General features: G+C 39.0%; 2 protein-coding genes across 5 annotated transcripts; one reads left to right on the top strand and one right to left on the bottom strand.

The window, feature by feature from the left end:
- Positions 1–736: 736 nt before the first annotated feature.
- LOC117481008 (DCN1-like protein 1) lies at positions 737–8,229 on the bottom strand. Of its 3 annotated transcripts, none has more exons than XM_034128440.1 (7): positions 8,172–8,229; positions 4,205–4,421; positions 3,915–4,083; positions 3,467–3,597; positions 3,288–3,370; positions 2,372–2,468; positions 737–2,270 (listed from the first exon to the last, which is right to left on the bottom strand). In XM_034128440.1, exons 2-7 carry the CDS (start codon positions 4,377–4,379, stop codon positions 2,191–2,193), a joined length of 735 nt encoding a protein of 244 aa, XP_033984331.1. In that variant the 5' UTR covers positions 4,380–4,421; positions 8,172–8,229; the 3' UTR covers positions 737–2,190. The 3 variants fall into 3 exon arrangements, with proteins under 3 accessions (XP_033984331.1, XP_033984332.1, XP_033984330.1); XM_034128441.1 differs by lacking the exon at positions 8,172–8,229 and adding an exon at positions 6,156–6,363; XM_034128439.1 differs by lacking the exon at positions 8,172–8,229 and having other exon boundaries at positions 4,205–5,381.
- Positions 8,230–8,273: 44 nt separating this feature from the next.
- Positions 8,274–20,067, top strand: LOC117481007 (transcription factor Dp-1-like). 2 transcript variants are annotated; one of them, XM_034128437.1, is made up of 12 exons: positions 8,274–8,452; positions 10,422–10,506; positions 10,868–10,934; positions 11,388–11,509; positions 12,922–13,043; positions 13,525–13,690; positions 13,781–13,927; positions 14,374–14,442; positions 14,647–14,798; positions 16,779–16,945; positions 18,682–18,760; positions 18,862–20,067. In XM_034128437.1, the coding sequence occupies exons 2-12, from the start codon at positions 10,495–10,497 to the stop codon at positions 18,998–19,000; spliced, it is 1,242 nt and encodes a 413-aa protein (XP_033984328.1). In that variant the 5' UTR covers positions 8,274–8,452; positions 10,422–10,494; the 3' UTR covers positions 19,001–20,067. The 2 variants fall into 2 exon arrangements, with proteins under 2 accessions (XP_033984328.1, XP_033984329.1); XM_034128438.1 differs by lacking the exon at positions 8,274–8,452 and adding an exon at positions 9,524–9,626.
- Position 20,068: the final 1 nt, after the last annotated feature.

Below are 20,068 nucleotides of genomic sequence, written 5' to 3'. Positions count from 1 at the left end.
TTCCTTAAAGGATACAGCCACATCAGTGTGTCTTTACAGCAAATAATAAGGCGCTCTTATGTACACTGGAACAGGTTTAGCTTGTTGTAATCCCTCCTGTTCACTGGTCATTAAAATATCCTTTTCCAATGCCCTTCCTATGAAAGTGATAGGGGACAAATCCAGTCCTTCTGCTACTGACCATTTTCCTTTAAGACTTCCATAATGTGAACTATTCCCTAAATGGTAGCCATGGATGAGATATTCTTTCTTTTCTGTCACATTAGTCTTATAGAATCATGATTTTTATTGTATTTCTGCATTTATTTGACAGCAATGATGGAGAAATAAAAAAAGGAAACTAGGGAACACACAGTTGTCTGATTTGAACTAAATGTTTTAAGTGTTGGAACATCTAAACATGTCATAAAACCCTTTTCGCAAACTAAACACTGATGTTCGTGACAACTTATCTTTGCAGAGGATGGCCCAACATACAGGTACATAGTGGCGTAAATATTATTTCAGTCACTTAACCTGCTGTGTATTATGATAGACACATTGAGGACGTAGAATACATTTGTAAATACTTTATGATCAAACTTCCTAAACAGCTCACCATCATCCAACACTGTACTTTAGATATGTTACATTGCGCAAACAGGTACATATTTAATAAATAATGTTTAATTAATGAGGTTTGTTTTCCAAAGCACTATCAATTGGGCCAAATTACAATGAGAATGTACTTGAAAGATCTTGTTAAATATTGTTTATTATTAACAATCAACAACATGGAGGATTATTCTGAAAAATGTAATATTAAAGCTTTCAGATCAGTATGGTTATAAATCTTTTTTACATTGTCAATCATAACAAATACACAATCCTGTCTAAGCAGCTGTACTGTTGTGGGATATAAAATGTGTCTCATCAACAAAATAACTTTTTGCATGTATGATTATGGAAAAGCTCATGCTTTATTCATCTTTCTCAAATGAACAATATACTTACATGATGTTTTAACAATATATTCTAATTTTCACTACCGTCAGTAACACTGGACAGATGGGCTCGAACAGAAATATAAATATTGAACAGACAGATATTTATTCTTAAGGCTTACTTTGTCGTCCCGTCTTTAACGTCCTGGCTTCTGAACTGAGCACTGCCATAACATACGGATATGTGCCATGCTATCCTACGGGTTTGTCAGTTCTTCACTTTATATTTCACATAAATGCTTCTGAATAGTAATTTTAGCATCATTACTGCCTCAGGGATACAAAAAGAACATTTCCTCAACAGTAATCTTTTGAAAACATAAGTTTGCTGCTGTATGTGGACTGTGTCACATGTAAGATGTAATACTCCCAACTGACATTAACCTGACAAATGAAAACCACGAACCAAACTCAGTTAGCTAAATTAAAGCACTGCCTTTACTTTAGTGAAAATGTATTTGTGAAACCAGTTCGTGGTGACGTAAAATGTGTTTAACATGCTTTCAACGAGAAGCTCACAACTCCATGACAGATCCACCGAACACTTAAACCAACAGCGTATCATCCACGATATCGAGGCATCCCGTTAGAGATCTAAGCATTGACTGTACATAAAAGAATCATCTTTTGCATTTATAAATTGAAAGTATTTATATTATTCTTCATATAGCTCTCTTTGTAAACTGTCCCAATAGATACAGTATGTACAGTAAAAACTGCAACAGTTCTGTTGGTGCTGGTGTCGCGAGCACTCAGAGTTAGAGTAAGACATGGGAACTTTGCACAGTTGCTCAGAGCTTCATATAACAAAATAAAGCGTAACACACACAGTTTCCTCCTCTCCAGTCCCTTTAGAGTGCACACAGCCAGTGAAGCTCCTCAGCGCTGTGTCCATCCCCTCATACAGGGCTGCGCTCCTCCTGGAGCCGAGCAGAGGCATTCAGGATGCTGAGAATCCAGCGGAGAGACAACGGTGAATCCGTCAGATGTCCGGATGACGCCCCGGTCTCATGAGGGCAAAAAAAAGTGGTCAGTTGTTCTCAATGTTTGTACTCAGCTCCCTGAAAGGTGGTGTCCTGACAGTTTCAAGTGCTTCTGTTTTCTCTCTCGTCTACAATTTTCACTTTTTCTGTACAAGTCTTAAAAAAAACAATGAAGTCACTGTAAAAGAAACAAGGTTCTGGCTTTTCCAGAGTTGGGAGTGGATTTAGAGAGTTTTACGTTTTGATCCCGTTACAATTGGTCGAGCGAATTCCACAAAATCATCTATAAGGACCGGCCACGCTCCTGAGAAAAGAAACAAGATATCATCAGTGGGAGTGATTGAAACAGTAAAGTCCATGTTCCCAGCATTAGAGAGGAAGCAGATCGATGAATCCAGAACTCACCTTCCTCATCATAGTTTGACATATCGTCTGCGATCATGTTACCAAAGTCCAACAATAAATTCCACGTGTCCTTTGGGATGGATCGTTTATGGTGTTCCTGTAATGGACAACAGATGGTCAAGAATAGCTGTTTTTTTCATAAAAACTTCCGACACAATCTGAAGAATCAATTCCCCACATTATCCACAGTTTCTCCTTCAAACAACAGGAGACTGTTGGGGTCAATTGTTGTCCCTTGGGATGAAAGTCAAGTTCACCATGATTGAAACAAATGTGTTTTTATCTTTTGATATACAATCCATGTTTATCCCACTTGAAATCCATTCTAAAACCTCAACTCTTGAATATTCTTCTTCCCTATATTTTAAATATATGCTCCTATTAAGGCTGTGTATTGGTAAGAATCTGGCAGTACGATGTTGGGGCGATACCATTACATATACTGGACATTTTAAGCAAGGCAAGAAAAATCTAATGTAAGGATAACTGACAGCAGAAACAAAACACAGCCCTATGCAAACAATCCAAGTTAAACAAAAAGTTGTAAGACTTTTTAATGCATTCAGAACAACTGCTTTATGTGGAATCTGGACTTCTGTCTGTCACAAATCTTTGGATGTAAACTATTAGAAAAAAGGCAGTTGAGTTTTTGCAGATTGACACAGTATCAAAAAAGATGATATGGCGATACTCAAGTGATTTGATATTTTTACATTTCTCTCATTTAAAGTTATTTGATGCTTTTGGGTAAGGTAACACAGCAAGGGATTACTTTGACCATACAAATTGCATGTCGTAAATGTAACAAATAGAGAAAATTGTATATTCGTCGGTCATGTCGTGGCAAATGCCTGATCTGCTTAATAAGGTCAGTGTTGGTGCTGATACTGATTCTAATTTCACTTCCTTGACTCACCAGGAGGAATCTGTTCCAAAGATCAAGGAACTTAAACCGTCCCGACAGAACCAGGTTCCAGTAAGCTACGGCCATCTCCAAGTCTGCACACAAACACAAAGCAGAACACTTAACAACGGTTTGAAACTCAGTGACACCATTAAGCAAGATGTTGTTGTTGATGTTGTAACTCATCTTACCTAGACCCTTCTGCCCAGGATTTTTGGCAAAGTTAAAGGTGAACTGGTAGAAGTCCTTAAACTTCCCACTGTCTTTAAGCTCCTGCTCTAATCTTGACAACAGGGCCTTCAGTTTTTCTGGGCTGTCACACCTAGAAAAAAACAAATTTAAGCAATAAATAAACCAACAATTTAAATACACACACCCTAACCAGTTGTAACATTAGCTTTTTAATGCTGATGACACATTTGCCAAAGGTAACTTGAACTTCGAAAGTCAAAACACTGCAACTCTTTGACGGAGTAATTCCATAAGGACACAGAATACTCTAGCTGTGGTTGAGTGGCTCTATATATAGACAACCTTCGCTCCCTGGAGCTATACTCCAAGAGGAACCACCACCAATGATACTTTGGGCACACTGTCCCACTTTGGAGCATGTCTCACGCTGTTGATGTCAACACTCACCCCAACTCTGTCATTCCATCCAGAAACTCCTTCTTGGAGAACTCGCACTGAGTGGCGGCACGAAATTTCCACGCCACGACCAGCACAGAGATGCTGGCTGGATCCAGCAAGAGGTCGTCACAGAACTGCTGGATCCCATCGATACCGATCTTATTCTCATCCTGGGGATCTATCAAGGAGGGGGGGGGGGGGAAAGAGTATCAGTGACATTTTCTGCGGCAAAGTAGTGTCTAGAACTTTTTTTTTTAAATACAGTTCTTTCTGGTTGATATTTTAGGTTACAGACTTACCTTTGTAGCGATTGTAGAGCTGCTCGAGCCTTTTCCGGTCTACTGACGTTTTCATGGATTCCTTGCAGTAGAGGTCTGGATTCTGAAAGTAGTTGTCGGTGGCAACTTCTAGTTTCCAGTCATTCTGCGTGAGGCAGTACACAGCTGTCTTCTCCCCAGCCTGTGTGAAGGACATGAACTGCCGTACCTTGTCCCTCTGCGAAGACTTTAGCTTATGCTGTGTGAGGACAGGACAGGGACTATCAGACACGGGCGCGATCAGACCAGGGAAGACTGACAGCAACACACAAACACAGACCGAAACACAGACCAGAACACACAGCGAGACACACACATCTACAGGCATTCAGGCAAGAGTTAGGACTGCAAGACACTCAGAAACTTGTATATCAAAAGGTTAGTCTGTCACACTGACACACATATGTGGTGGTGAGCCAAGTCGCTGTCCTGTTAATAATGTCCTATCCAACGGCAACATGGGCTTTTCTGAAGGGGGATGTTGTGGATTCTCAAAGCACATGCTGTACCCGCGAGGGCCCCTCAGATAACTACAGTCCCAGATGTAACATGAGTAGGGAAATGGGATGCCATCACCCGGACCTGGGGGTGCAACAAGTCTAGAGTGTAACACAAGCACCCTGCCAGAAATATACGGCAATAAAATTAAATAATATTGCATTTCTCAGAATACTTTATACATTAATATTGTCAACACTTTTGGAAAAAGTTGGGAATTTTCACTTTTGTAAGATATGTGTACAGAAATGAGTTATGGCTGCAAGCATGAACAGGCATTCAGTATATTTAATTTGGCTATTGTCGGCATACAAATAACCTCAGCATATTGCGTCAGTTAACTGTTGGGAAAGTTTTACAGACATGATAAACAACAGTGGTTTTCCAAATGACTTAATCCCTACAATGTATAGATGTTTTTCTGATTCATTAAGTAGTTAAAGGACTCATATTAATTTGAATTTTTAAAGTAATTTTTAAGAGAAAATGTAAAAATCCAGTGTCTCTGACTGCTCAAATTTTCCATTTTAATTTATTATTAATTTCTCCGAGTTTTTTACTTTTGATTTGAAAACATCGCCTTGGGTAATTTGTGACGAGTCCTTTAAAAACAAATATTTAATTAAGGATCAGAATAAATAAACAGTAACGCTAGTTTTATTACAATGATGCAATAAGTATAATTAGTAGTTTGTAAATATTTAACTAAGGATCAGAAAAAATAAACAGTAAAGCTAGTTTTATTACAATGATGCAATAAGTATAATTAGTAGTTTGTAAAAACAAAAGTAAACAACATATTAAGAAACAGCTACGATCCTGGCTTTTTCTTTGAATATATTGCAAAGCTTTTTAATTGTCAAGCATAAACACTGAATTGGTTTTAATAACTTTAATGTACTTAAAGTGTGTAAAGATATTATTATAGGAAAATAGTCCTGGTATCGATACTCAATAATAAATTACTCGGATCGGGGGCAAACTTTTGATGGTGACATCCCGAAAGAAAACATCTTAATGGATATTGTTCTGAAATATCGTATTGAAAATTCAGCATAGCAGCTGCTGTATCTGAGCACTTGCACTTCGCTGGAGAGCATTTCCTGAAACCGGAGACTAAACTCTGAGTTCACCAAGTTGCTAATGACTCCACCAATCGTTACAGATTCCTGTTAAAAACGAAGCAGAAGTCAAAAGTCTTCTGTTCAGACTGCACAGATGTGTGTGCGACCAGAAGGGTAACGTTAGGTTAGCATTGTCTACATACCACCAGCTAGTAACTTATACTGGCTAACGTTAGCTAAGTTAGCCACACTGTATCACTGACATCAACGATGTTGTATCACGGGATTAGACTGTCAGTATGGTTAAATATATACCGGGATCTCACTAAAACGATCCCGTGTGTGTCTGTCTTTAAGGTCCAAAGACTGACCTGCTCACAGCCGAAGTTACCAGACTGCCAAACAGGGACGTGTAGCTAGCTAGCTACTCCCAAAATATCAACTGACCTTCCCTGTAATAGCAGCGAACACACGTAACTTATCATTGTAGACGTGCCAAAACGCGACACAGCGTGTACTTTAATACTACGATCATAGTGCTCAAGGTAAGTCTTAATGGCACCAAAGACAAAGCCTGGGTTTGTGTTTATTTTGGTTACCTACCATTTTTACACCCGCTGTTTGACCAGTTTGGTAGCCCGACTGTCTCTCATTATGCGCATGCGCGGAAGTAGTCAAGCAGCTATAAAAGGTTTCAGTTGAAGGATGAGGTTCTGCAGTAACTGCTCTGATGTTATGTGACTTTATTGTTGATATTTAAAACCATGTATACAATATACATGTTTGTAATTAGTGGGGAAAGAAAGTGAGACTTTTACTCTACTTTATTGCACCATGTGTACATTATGGCTGGATTATCAAATTGCTCCTGTGGGGATTGTCCACAGTACTGAATGTATGTAAGTCGTTTTGGATAAAAGCATCTAACAAATGACATGTAATGTAATTATCCATACAGATATCCTGTAGGCCCTACCACCTCTCCTATGAGCAATACAGCCTTTACAGTTGTTAAGACTCTTTATGATGTTTACTTGTGTATTATGTTTAATTAATAGTTTTATTTAAAAGGCATACGCAGTATATCTAGGGCAAGGCAGTATTCAGGCATAAAACAGTTGCACACTTAACACAAAGAGTATGTGGGACAGCGGGGTTAATGGGGGCCCAGCTGCTCTTATTTTCCCCCCTTTATATTATATTCGGTGGACAATGAGTAATTTGAGTACCCCATATATCATAAAAAACACCCCTCTTAGTGTCAACCTTGAAAAAAAAATGTAATATATGTCTTTTGGGCGGACTCTGGCCCAGCTGAGTTTTATCTCAAGTGTAAATGATACACCCTTCAACAAGTGTGAGGGATGACTGATAGAGTATCTGTGGATGTCAGTCTTCCTTTTGCAGTGAAAAGGGTACGAATGGTAGCCTGGTTTTAGTTGAAAACGTGTTTACTCACAGGATGCAGCATGATCATAATAATAGAGGGAAAACCACTTGTTGTGAGATGCTTTCATGGGCTGTACTCTGATTGTATACAGCGGTTTGTTAGGCTGTCGTATTGTATTTGTTTATACTGAGAAAGATGCTTCCTATACTTACTCTACCCTCAAAAAGAAAAACACCCCTCTGTACAACGAATACAAATCAACATCACCAAAATACATCCTACAAAACTTCCATAAACTTGAATCAACACCTCACAGAAAAATAGCATTTATTTGAAGGCTGCTTTATTTCACTGTATTCGTTTTAGTTGATTGTATTTGTGTTATATATTATACATATGATACCATATTTAATATTCTATTACTAATTGGTAACTGTTATGTCTTACACTATATATTACACTTATACTAGCCCATGTTTTATTGCTTTTTTATGCTTATACACTATGTTACATTTTTGTAGTATAGTATATCATATTACTACTATACTAGTCTGTTTCATATTGTCTCATAGACCATATATAATAATGAACTATGATATTATATTACATCATATATTAGCCTGCCTAGGTGTGCACTGTTTACAGTGACTTGTTGACTCTGCTGCTATCAATCACAAGCTGTCACTTATCAGCAACACTCACTTCACTGTTAATTGTCTGATAGCTTTTGAATATATATTATTTATTTTAGTTTATGTTTACTGTTTCTGCTTAGCTCTGGTTCTTTTTATACTTATCTTAATGTATTTATTTCCTTTTTTGTTTGCAAAAAACACATTCACCTACTAGTAGAATTAAGGACTTTCGACAAAAAGTAAGTTTTATACGAGAACTAAAAACAATGATATGAAGTCATGAGGAACAAAATGATTGACATTAATTCATGGGATATTGAAATAACAAAATGAGCAGCTGTAAAATATGACAAAAATCCTACCTCAGTCTGCGACCCCAGTTGATAATCCTCCCACTCCTGGCCAGCAGATGGCGGTGTGTGTATATATGACGCTGGTTGGTATCCACCAATCCCAAGTGATGCTGTCTGTGGGCACGAGCCACTCTACTGCTCTGCTTTCGTCTCGTCGATGCTGTCCAATCACAGGGCGCTGAAGAGAGACACCGCCAAGATCAGATTGTGAGACGCGCTGCTGTAGCAAGGCTAGCGGAGAGTGGATAGAAGAGGCTAACAAACATTTTGCTAACTTGTGAAGTGCACCGGTAAGCCGCCGTATTTATCGACTTTTGGCTTGCTGTGTGACCGAGTTACCACAAAAGAAAGTTTAATATATGTTGTATCAGTTATTGTGTGTTTTGAAAGTCTTTAAAATATACTAACACTAAGCTAACGTAGTAATGTTGCGGCTAATACTGGCAGTGTTGTCGATGACAGCTGTGGGTTAGCTCGCCTGCTAGCTGCTAGCTCATGAATCGTCAGTTGGCTAACAAAGCGCCGGTGGTCCTGCTTTCCAACCGTAATCGCGAGTTAGCTTGTTGCTACACTAATGAGAAGGCATTGCTAACTACCTAAAATATTACTAGTTGCTGTACTTTATGTGTTGAATTCAGTGTATCATCTGACAAGTTGATAACTTACTATATATAGCACAGTCATCAGAAGGACTTTGGTGGGTTTAATGTGGAGATTCATGGTGATTGTGATTTAATTGGTTTTCATTAACATAATGTACTTGATGCTGTTGAATGATCATTGTTGTCCTGAAACGTCAAAAAATATGTGTTTAATGGTTGAGCAAACAACACTTGTAACGTAGCAAAATATATTATTCGTTAGCTCGGTGTTTTCTTCAACGTATTTATAACAAGCAGGCTAGTGTGTGTATGTGTCTAGTTTTAAGACATTATTCATAAACATAATGCTAGTGTAACTTCGGAATAACCTCACTGTTCTTAAGTTTGTTGCTGACCAGTGTCCAGACCTATCACTGTCAATAATCAACACTTAAACATCAAGAATCTAATCACCCAGAAAGTAAAGGATAAATCAGAAGTCTTGGCGAAATATGTAGTTTAAAATGTCTCAGTCTGAATAAAACACATGTTGTTTATGCTTAATTGTTAACTTGTTCTGTTTACTTTTTCAGTGGTTAGTCTTTGATCCATTGAAAACGATCACTTTTTAATTCAGCCTCAATACGACACAGGCAAATCCTGGCATAAAATGAAATGAAACAGGAAGTTGAGCAAAAAATAAACTCACTAGTAAACACGAACACAATTTAAGTAATTTGTCCATGGTATTACGCATAGAATTATATTAAAGTAGTTCGACATTGCTTAGTTTGTTTCCTGTTTGGTAAGGATTTAGACCTCCTCTTCCTCCATTCTCAAATGCCAACAACAACAGCCGTCGAAGAAACAGGAGAGTGCACTCGTAAGTGCACATAATCACTATAATAACTTTATTCACCGTGCGAAATGCACACACATTTCTTAAAGGTTAACCCACGCTGAACTCTGCCTTCAATCTGCAGCACGGAACTAGATAATCGCAATTTTCTAAGTGAATCCTTTGAAAACGTGCATAAGCTAACTGGCTAGCTAACGCCAGCAGGCTGAATCCAACGCTAACTGTTAGCTAGCTGCATTCAACAAAAGAGTGTTCCTCGCTGTCGTTGTATGAGGTGAATAATGTTGCTAGTGCATGCAACATTTCTAATGGACTGTAACTACATGGTGCTATCACTTAAGTCTCTTTAATAGTTTTGCGCTGGTGTGATAAAGTTAGCATGTTTGCGTGACCTGTAGCAGAAGTTCGACGATGCCTCTCCTCCGGACGGTACCTGAAGTAGGCCTTGTGCACACTTAGCTCAGTAAAAGTTGTGAGCATCAAGGGAGGCTTTATTGTGAGTTTCTACAGACAAGGTGCATTTAGAAATTCCCCTCAAAGGCTCATATAGTCGAGGAAGGTCTGAAATATGCACATTTGTCGTTAATGTTGTCTCCTAAGAACACACGGTTACTCAAGCTAACATTAATGCTGTAGCTGTGTACAGTGTGCTGGCAGCAAGCAGTTTAAATGGGCCTCAGAAATACTTCAGTTTAATTGGAAAACAAACCTGTAGTTAAATAGATTTAAACTTGTGTGAAATATAATAAAAAATGTGATATTTGGGATGAGCTGGAAACTAACTACTGTAATGTAATAGTTGTTTTTTTCTGTCCTCAGGGGTCTGAAGAGGGACAAATAAAGAAACATTTCTTTTAACCCTGAAGCCCAACTGCTCCGGTCCTTTGGGATCATGGCGAAAGATGTAAGTAACTTATTATTATAATTTTTAGTTTTTATTTTATGCTGGAAAACCTGTTTAGTGTATGTATTAGTTTGTGTAGTTAATGCACTTTTAAGGAACCTAGATAATCCAATACCAAATATTATCAAAATGTCTCCAGTCAAACTAGTTAAGTACTTGATTGATGATAACTAAAGAGCCCTTAGCCCAATGGGCCACCTTTTTTATATGTACTTTGACTGATTTTAGGATACCGTCTTGCTTTACATTAAGATATTCCCCTTTTTAATATCACGTTTCTTCTTCTGTACACTTTCGGTTCATTGGACCCATTTAGTGTATTTTAATGTTGTAATTCCGAGTGTGCTCTTGTCCTTTGCAGGCTGGTCTGATAGAAACTAACGGAGAGCTGAAGGTTTTCATCGATCAGAATCTGAGCCCCAGCAAAGGTATATGTTTCTAGAAAATGCCTTTTATATACTGCAGTTTCATTCTCTACATTAATGTCTCTGTGTCCTGTCACTGCCACTTTTTGCCGACATTTTACTTTACCTACTAATATCAATTAAAATGGTATAATGGTTTCAGTTATGTGAATGGTTTACATTTTAAAGGTTAATTCAAATAATTGAACAGAGCAGTGGCAGAAAAAAATGTGGTGGCTGATTGTTTGATTTTAAATGTTATTGCTTTGTTTTTTTTAAACAAATCATGGTTTATGGCCTGTTTTTGTATAAAAATAAGTCCAACATGATTATGATAGGAAAGACTTTGCAATCAGATTATGTTCAATATAAACTATCTTTCCCACACAGGAAACTCTGTGCCTTTCATTTTGCAATAGGGGGCAATGGCATATCATTCGAGCTCTACTCATTACTGCTCTTCTTGTCTTCCGTTAGGTGTCCTGTCTTTGGTTACAGTCCAGGCTACAGCTGTCCCCGTGGCCAAACAGCTACTTCCCAAAACTCTTGGGCAATCCAATTTGAACATTGCTGCACACATGCAACATTTGCCACACATGGTGAGTGATGCTCCACACAACCACCACACTTCATGGTCCTATAAAGCCAGACTTTTATGCTCTCTTAACCACATTTGTATGAGAGTTTGTAACCTCAGATATAAAAAAATCCAGCTTTTGAAGATGCTAGTGTCTATAGATTTGTTGCTGGGTCTTACTGTTGTGTAAGTCCCTCCATTATCATTGTGAGGTGACCGTGTGGAGGGTGGGTGAAGGGACTTGAGCCTAAGCTTATCAACTCTACAGTCAGCAGGATTACACCCATCATCCCATTATATACAAGAAGTGTATACATAACATAAATCAGCTTAGATAATCAAACTTTAGTGAAGGAATGGATCTCAGAGATGCCTCATATTACTGTGTAAGAGGCTAATCTTTCTTTGATCATTGGCCATGTTCATTACCAGTAACTGATAAGTCAATAAAGATGTCTAAAATAAAAACGTGTTCTTTATCTCCATTCAAAATGGACAATAGGGGTTTGCCTTTTCAATATTGGTATTGGCCTATTTTCTGCTCTGTTGCCAGCCTTTACCCCACATGTGTCAAACTCAAGGCCCGGGGGCCAAATCAGGCCCTTGGTGGATTTAATTTTGGCCCGCAGGATAATTTTAAATTACTATTAGATCTGGCCCGCCGGTATATTGCACGCACACCTTCACTCAATCCTGAGGGTTTCCTCAGCTCAGAGCCTGAGCCCAAACGTTGATGAACTTGCACCCAAGATGAGATGCCAAGTATCTGGCTTGAACTAGCATCACAGAGCAGCACACTAAGTTTAATGGATGTTTCCTTTTTGCACTTTTTTTCTTGCGACAACAGGGCATGTTTGGTTTGTTCTTTGAAGGAAATTGTTTTTTTAAGCTGTTGTTGGCCTGTGGAAAAATGTAATCATAAGAAATGACTCCGGAAAAGCTGCAGATAGAGCCATAAGAAATGAATGCAACTGATTATTTAATGTTGTTTTTATAGGCAATCATTTAAGCTTAGTTATTTCCAGGTTTACTATGTGCAATAAGTTCATTTCAATAACTTCTGCAATAAACATTGAACCAGTCCGGCCCTCGACTAGTACAATTTTTTTTAAATTTTGGCCCACTGTGTATTTGAGTTTGACACCCCTGCTTTAGGGAAATGAGATGACATTTGCCGATGTTTATCTGTTGCTTTAACTTTGCGAAAGCTACATTTTGTTTTAGTCATTTGCAAACAGACTCTGAAAACAGTATCTGGCATACCCAGCTGCTGAGTCATTGGTAAACCACTAGCTAATCATGACTCTTGAGTTGATGCCAATGCATTCCTGTATGGTTTGTTTACAAATTAAATGTTGGTTTGTAAGAAATAATGCAAACCGTCAGATATTGGAAATTACGATTGACTTTTTCTCCCTTTGCTTGTCTCTGTAGGTGATAGGAACACCCCAGAGGCCTACGATGTCCAATACCATTTTGGTAAACAGTCCACATACACCCAGTTCCCAGTTCCTCACTCAGAATCCACCATCAGATGCCTCTCCGTGGTCTTCAGGGTAAGTCTCAGAAGTCTTTATCCACTTTCAAATCAATGTGGAACCCTGTGGAGATTAATTTGATACTGGAAAGGCACACATTCAACAAACTTATCAGTATCCACGTTACCAATCTTGTCATTTTAAGAGCCTCTGAAGTATTGCATGAGTAAAACCGTCTTTGACGCTGGACAAGGAACTATATTTGTTAATATTATCTGACATAAAAGAGCATTCCTGAAGAACTCTCTCCATTTTCTCTAGTAAATGGCCAAGCTGAATGATATTGTCTCCAGTTCGCAACCTCTACTTCACTGTCAGTTTACAGCCATGTGACCCTATAGCACAAACGTCTGACAAAACTACGCTGAAGTGAAGTTTATGGCCTTATTTGCTTTTTTTATAGTGTCATTTCAAAAATGGTCTTTGAATTCGCTTAATAAGTGAAAGGAAAAAGTGAAATGGATGTGAAAATTGAAAGTGGGATCCGTTTTGTCTGCAGAAAACGTGGAAAGAAAGGGGAAAAGAATGGAAAGGGCTTGAGGCATTTCTCCATGAAAGTGTGTGAGAAGGTGCAGAAGAAAGGAGTCACCACCTACAACGAGGTGGCAGATGAACTGGTTGCAGAATTCAGCTCTGCAGACAGCCACATGTCACCCAACGACGCAGTGAGTGCTGCTGATGCATGACTTTTTTTCCGAATGATGCAAATGTGAAAAAAATGTTGTCCATATTTTAAACTTGATTCTCCATTTCAGCACGTGTACGACCAGAAGAACATCCGACGGCGTGTGTACGATGCACTTAATGTGCTTATGGCCATGAACATTATCTCTAAAGAGAAGAAGGAAATCAAATGGATTGGCCTTCCCACCAACTCAGCGCAAGAGTGCCAAAACCTAGAGGTAGAAACACACAGAACACTTCCAACAAAAACTTGTTTCAGGCACATCTTTTGTTGAATTATGAATTGTAAGATATTCATTTGTTATAACTGTGTTATTGTGCAAGTGTACAAGATTTTTAAATTGAATTTATGTTGAGAATATGTGCAGTATAAGAGTAAGTGGGGGGGGGGGGGGTGTTGAATTATGAATTGTAAGATATGAATTTGTTTATTTAATACTTTTATACTAATCACTTCCTGTATTCCCGTGATAAAAGGGACATGCGCAATAAAACGTGTCACTTCCGGTTGAAGCAAAGCCGACTGTGTATGTGTGTATTTATTCCTCTGTCACGTTAAACTATGTTCACGGTATTCCTGCCCTAAGATCATGACATCGTCAACATCTTTCCTATTCAACCCATGTTATAAATCTTCATTGCTATTTCTTTATTTCATCTGCAGGTGGAGAGACAAAGGCGGCTTGAGAGAATTAAGCAGAAACAGTCGCAGCTTCAGGAGCTCATACTGCAGGTGGGGATGAACTGAGAGTTTGCTCTTGGCCTTATCATGGGGGGTCTTTGAATGTAGTGATGATTGTTCGTAATTACCTTCTCAAGGTGTCTGTAAGTGCAAGACTGTACGGCCGCTATAGGCACTATTGTGTTCGATGTTGACTGCGGTCTTAATCTGGGCTTTTTGTCAAAGTTTTCACCTTTCGTTGATCTTGTCTTGCAGCAAATAGCTTTTAAGAACCTGGTGCAGCGGAACAGACAGACGGAGCAACAGGCAAACAGATCTCCACCTCCCAACTCCATCATCCACCTCCCGTTCATTATCGTCAACACCAGCAAGAAAACGGTCATCGACTGCAGCATCTCGAATGACAAGTATGTGATTGTGCTAGCCTTCATGGTTGAGCACTATTATATTGTTCGTTAACCTTACAGTTTAATTTGAGTGTATCTATTACAATACTGGATTAGTGGGAGAACACTTGTAATAGTCAAGGTCAATTATTACTAGTGTTACGCCCCTGATAAAGGGGAGCAATAATGACAACACCTTTCAAATGTATTTATTTAATCTTTTATTTAGCAGGGACTATGCACAGTAATGAACACTTAAAACATTAAAATATGTCAAGCGTAACAGTGCCAGATTTAGCTTTGAGCTAATTTCTGTCCATGTAAACATTTATAAATAAAGTACATACTTTTAAAAGACTTAAAATTGTCAAAGCTCAAGAAATTGTGTTTTTCAAGGATGGTACAGTGGTGGTATGAATTTGGCTTTCTGTCAAACACCTTGATAGCTCTCTTGAATAACTCAAACACATAGAAAAAACTAGATTAGTAGAACACTTGTAATGGTCAAGGTAGGTTATTTCTACCGCCTAAATCGATCATTTAACAGTTACAGGTGCCTATTGCGTCAAGTAAAGTGAATTATTTGTATGTTAAGTTTTCCAGACCGTGGCAAGGGAGCCAACAGCTTGTGGTCAAATGCCAGTAAAAAGTTATTTGGAAATGGTGTTGGGCGAGAGGAGGAACGTGATAAACCTGAACAGTTTCTTTAGACGCTGACTCAACAGTTCAGTATGAAGCTGTGTGGCAGCTGACTTTACATGTAAGACCATAACTCTGGCATGTCAACTAATTAGGGCTTATTTATTGTTCAAATATGTTCGTTTTTTGATGCAACATAAAGTAGAATGCAATTAGAGTGCATCTTATTCAACCTTTACCCTCTGTCCAATCATCGTTTGCCGTTATGATTGTTTACCGTTGATGGTAAACAGGAAATGCATTCAAACTATCGTCCCATCAGTGTGGGTGGGTGCTTCTTTAAATCATCATGGTGTTATCTGCAACAAACACACACTTAAAGCACTACTCTTCAGGCCCCTTGCTGAACATTCACTGTTTGTTCTAATTAACAGGGTTCTTACGGTCATTAAAAACCTGGAAAAGTCATGGAAATTCAAAATGCTAATTCCAGCCGCCCTGGAAAAGTTATGGAAAACAATATTTTTCCCAAAGTTTTGAAAAAGTCATGGAAATGTAACTAAAGTTGCTTCAAATATAATTTATATTTGATCTAATCGCCGAAATAGTAATACTATAATGATAATAAATACTGTATAGTAATGAAACTTAAAATGGCATTTAACTGACGAGGTATTTTGCTGGTGAGAGATTTTAGTTGCTTTAGCGTGTAGAAGCTAAGTATGTTTTAGATAGGCACACCATGTTTCATATGCAGACCTTATTTTCCTGTTCCATGTTAAAATAAACCATTTTCAGTGGTACCGCTGAGAAAGAGTCATTTTTTTGGTCATGGAAAATCATTGGTGAAAAAGTGTATGAACCCTGAATTCAACTATTTGCTAATTAAACTGCAGAAAATCAGTTAATGTAGTTGTAATGCACTGCTGCAAACACAAACCCATTGTTACCTATGAAATGATTACAGTCCAATAGTCAACAAAATGTCTGTTTTTTTGCGAAAACCTCATTAAACAACAATCCATGATCAGAAGAGAAGAAAACAACTAATCTAGTTAACTGTATAATTGTGTTTAGCTGTAAAATAAACAAAAGCCACAACGCCTCGTTCATTCTTGCAGAACAATGTGAGGATAATGTTACCATTGAGGCTTCACATAGCCTTCAATAGGTTCAGGGTAACTCAGTAGTTCATAGTTTCCTCTCTGCCCACTGAAGGCTGATGCTTCCTTTAAAATCTCTTGACTTTAAGACGTCTCATTTAGGGTTGAATCCAAGTCCTCTTACATCCTCTTCTTTATGTTTCTTCGGTCTACTAAATGTATTCTTATCTCTCCTGGACTTCCTCTCTTTCATCTGCAGGTTCGAGTATTTGTTCAACTTCGACAGCATGTTTGAGATCCACGACGACATCGAGGTGCTGAAGCGGATGGGCATGGCCTGCGGTCTGGAGGTGGGGAAGTGTTCTCCGGAGGACCTGAAGGTCGCACGCAGCCTGGTGCCCAAAGCGCTGGAGCCCTACGTTATAGGTCAGTCCACTCATTAGGAGTTATGAAGTCTCAGAGACTGCTGATGCTGTGGTTCTGGTTCTTTCTTTATTTCCAGGGTTCCCGCGGGGTCTTAAAAAGTCTTGCATTTGATAATCAGAATTTAAGGCCTTAAAAAGTCTTAAATATGATCAAAAAAATAAGAAAGGTCTTAAATATGATTTAGAAGGTCTTAAAAATGATGGGATTTGAAAGGTACTTCTGTGTTGCGATCACATCTAAATGTGTTTTGGGGGAAATGTCCAGGCTGCAAAGTAACCAGTACGGTAATAGCCTTTCAGTTCCCCCCAACAATTTGTATTGAAATAAATCAACATGGAACCAGTCATCACTAACTTTGTTTCCCCCGGCCCCTTATCGGAGAACACCCAGCTAGTAACCTAGCAACCAAGCTTCAGCTAGCGGCAGTCAGAAATTGGGTATCTTCGAATCTACTTACAAATAAATATGGGGAAGTGTAAGTTCAACCGTATTTGGTTGGAAAACATCGAATTTAGTGCTTGGTTGAAACCAGTGGAGGGCAACGTGTTTGAAGCCCGCTGCACCTTTTGCAAACAATTAGCATTTGTTTTGCTAGTGCAGGGTTAGCTAGTGCAGCTACTCCCGCAACAACACCGGGGGACCTCCGTGCGACGTTTGAGTCTACGTCAACCCTAAAAGCGGAGGTGCTGTGAATGCTAAACACCAATCATACAACAGCATGAAGACAGCAGAGCTCTGACTATAGCTCTTGTCACTCTCTCTCACACACACACACACACCAGTCTAACACAGTTCTGTGTACTGTTATGTTCAGTCATCGTTCTTATGTTGAACATGAATACATTTACTTTGTAAGTAATTATGGGACGTATTTCTTCTTTCCTAGCCATTTTCCTTCATACTTTCTTGCCGTGAAATAGGTCTTAAATTCTATTCAAAGTGGTCTTAAAAAGTCTTAAATTTGAGTTGGTGAAACCTGCAGGAACCCTGATTTCAGAATCAGAATACCCGTATTGGTCCCATAGAGGGGACAGCCGAAAAGAGCCAAAGACAGCTTAATGTTACCCAAGACATTTTTAGAAAATGTAGCCTGCTTATTCAATGTTTTCATGCTCGATAAACACAGATAATATTTTACAGGTTTCCCTACCATTAGTCCGGTACACTGAAAAAGGAATACCCTGATGAAGAATAAATGCATTACATTGTTAAACCTCCAAAGCAAATCCTGCCCCCCTTGGTATATAAATAGTTTGATAATAAATAAAAGTGCAGAAATCCTACTTTACAATTCCAGGTTTTAATGGGAAGGGTTTGGGGTATATAATACAGAAAGCAGGGTATGATGGTGCCTCCTTTTTTGCAGGAAAAAGCTGCTTTGACATAACATTAGTACCTCTGCCTCAAATGTTTCTTAAATGGATTGAACATTTTCAAATGTTATGAAAACGAGTGTGAACCTGCAGTGCTTTGCAAAGAAAGTGACACCATAGTGGGTCAGGGCGATTAGTTTTGAACCGCAGTAGATGAGATTTATTTTTTCCGAATTGTTTTCATGTACCTTTCCTCCAGTATTTCATATACAAACGAAAACAAAGTCCTGTTGAACACAAAGTGAAAAAGACTGGGATGAAGTGGTCCTCTGCCTATCCATGCAATGTTTCAGACGAGTGATGCCTTAAGGATTCATTCAAGATATTTCTATTTGCTGATGTAGTTTATTTCGTTTTCCACAGAGATGGCAAAGGGTCCAATCAGTAACGTCTACATCACTGGAGGGTCCTCAGCAAATGGAGCCCGTTACCCTGCAAGCAGGTGAGAAGTCTTTCCTGTAATTGTACCCTATAAATGTGCCGGATAGCAGCTGCATTTATCACCCGTTTCATCCATTAACCATTACATTCTCTCCTGTTCAGCGACGGCTGCACTGACGGCACCATGGCCTCCAGCTCGAACGACTCTCACTACAGCGGGTCTCGCGTGGAGACTCCAGTGTCTTATATGGGGGACGATGACGACGAGGAAGAGTACGACGAAAATGACGATGAAGACTAACCCGTCTACACTTCGCCACTCCAACAAGCACAGTCCTTCAAAACCACCTTTCACCGTGGGAACTTAGTCCCCTTTTGTGTGTGCTTCTTCAACCTCCCCCCTCTCCCCCCAGTTCCCCATGCCTGTTTTTCTGTCTGGCTTTCTCAGGGGTCTAGATGAATGACATGGAAGAACAGAGGTGTGTTATTGCACCCGTCTTTTTCTGCTCCTGATCACGTGCACCTGCACCGCAGCTTTGGGGGAAGGTGTCGTCCAAGGGAACTGTAGTCTGTGGCCACGCTCTCTCAAGTCTTTGTATGTTCAATCCACTTCTCAATAAGCCATCCCACTTATAAAAAAAAACAACCTGTAAAACCTACTGCTGTTGGAGAATGTATAATGTACTTGTTTGAATAGTTATTCCTATTATTTCGCAATTGCATACGGCAGACATGATGATCAAAATGTTCCAAGATGGCCAAAGTGTCTGCTTTAACGTGCTGTTAGTGCAACACGGTGGTTTCCGAGTGGCCTGACCGTCGCCATGGCCTCCCAGGATGTGGCTCCATCACATGTGTTGATACTTTCTTGTTTTGTGTTCTGGGCAATAATTTGAAATAGTTTCTTATTCTCCGTTGTGTTGGACTGGCTTCCTTCTGTTCCTGTAGGCAGCTGCTTTTCCTGATCTTGTTTGCTAGTTTTTTTTGTTTTTTTTGTATTCTGGATTTGAGGAATTCTGCGTCACCGCCCTTGTCAACGCCTTGGTAGTGTTTACAAAATGATGGCACCAGCAAGGTAAAGACTTTTTATAACCCAGGCTCCTGATAGGTAAATAAGCTTTGTTTGTGAATTACGTATACGAATCCTACGACGATTGTAGCTTATAGTATCCTTTAGAGGCCAGTGGTAAAGATAGACCTTACAAACAATTATTGGTGTATTGAAATGTGTGGTTGCATAGATCTTTATGTATACTCCCTTCAAAGATCTCCCTTTTAAAACTTGGCAACACATGTACTGACTCTTCCAAAAACCTTTTCTGTAATCTAATATAAGTTTGCAAATTAAAATATAGATTGTTTTAATAAT

This window comes from Trematomus bernacchii, unplaced genomic scaffold (assembly GCF_902827165.1).
Source record: "Trematomus bernacchii unplaced genomic scaffold, fTreBer1.1, whole genome shotgun sequence".
NCBI classification, from domain to species: domain Eukaryota; kingdom Metazoa; phylum Chordata; class Actinopteri; order Perciformes; family Nototheniidae; genus Trematomus; species Trematomus bernacchii.
Note: the sequence above shows the minus strand (reverse complement) of the source record. Positions and strands in the feature narration are given on the sequence as shown.

What these genes read in the sequence shown, in the direction of transcription:
- LOC117481008 (XM_034128439.1), bottom strand. Translation starts at nt 4,550, where the DNA reads ATGCCTGTAGATGTGTGTGTCTCGCTGTGTGTTCTGGTCTGTGTTTCG. An exon ending in GCTCTACAATCGCTACAAAG is followed by an intron (nt 4,084 to 4,204) that starts GTAAGTCTGTAA and finishes CCTCCTTGATAG; the next exon opens with ATCCCCAGGATGAGAATAAG. An exon ending in TCCTGGGCAGAAGGGTCTAG is followed by an intron (nt 3,371 to 3,466) that starts GTAAGATGAGTT and finishes GTTTGTGTGCAG; the next exon opens with ACTTGGAGATGGCCGTAGCT.
- LOC117481007 (XM_034128437.1), top strand. An exon ending in TGCAACATTTGCCACACATG is followed by an intron (nt 11,510 to 12,921) that starts GTGAGTGATGCT and finishes TTGTCTCTGTAG; the next exon opens with GTGATAGGAACACCCCAGAG. An exon ending in ACATGTCACCCAACGACGCA is followed by an intron (nt 13,691 to 13,780) that starts GTGAGTGCTGCT and finishes TCTCCATTTCAG; the next exon opens with CACGTGTACGACCAGAAGAA.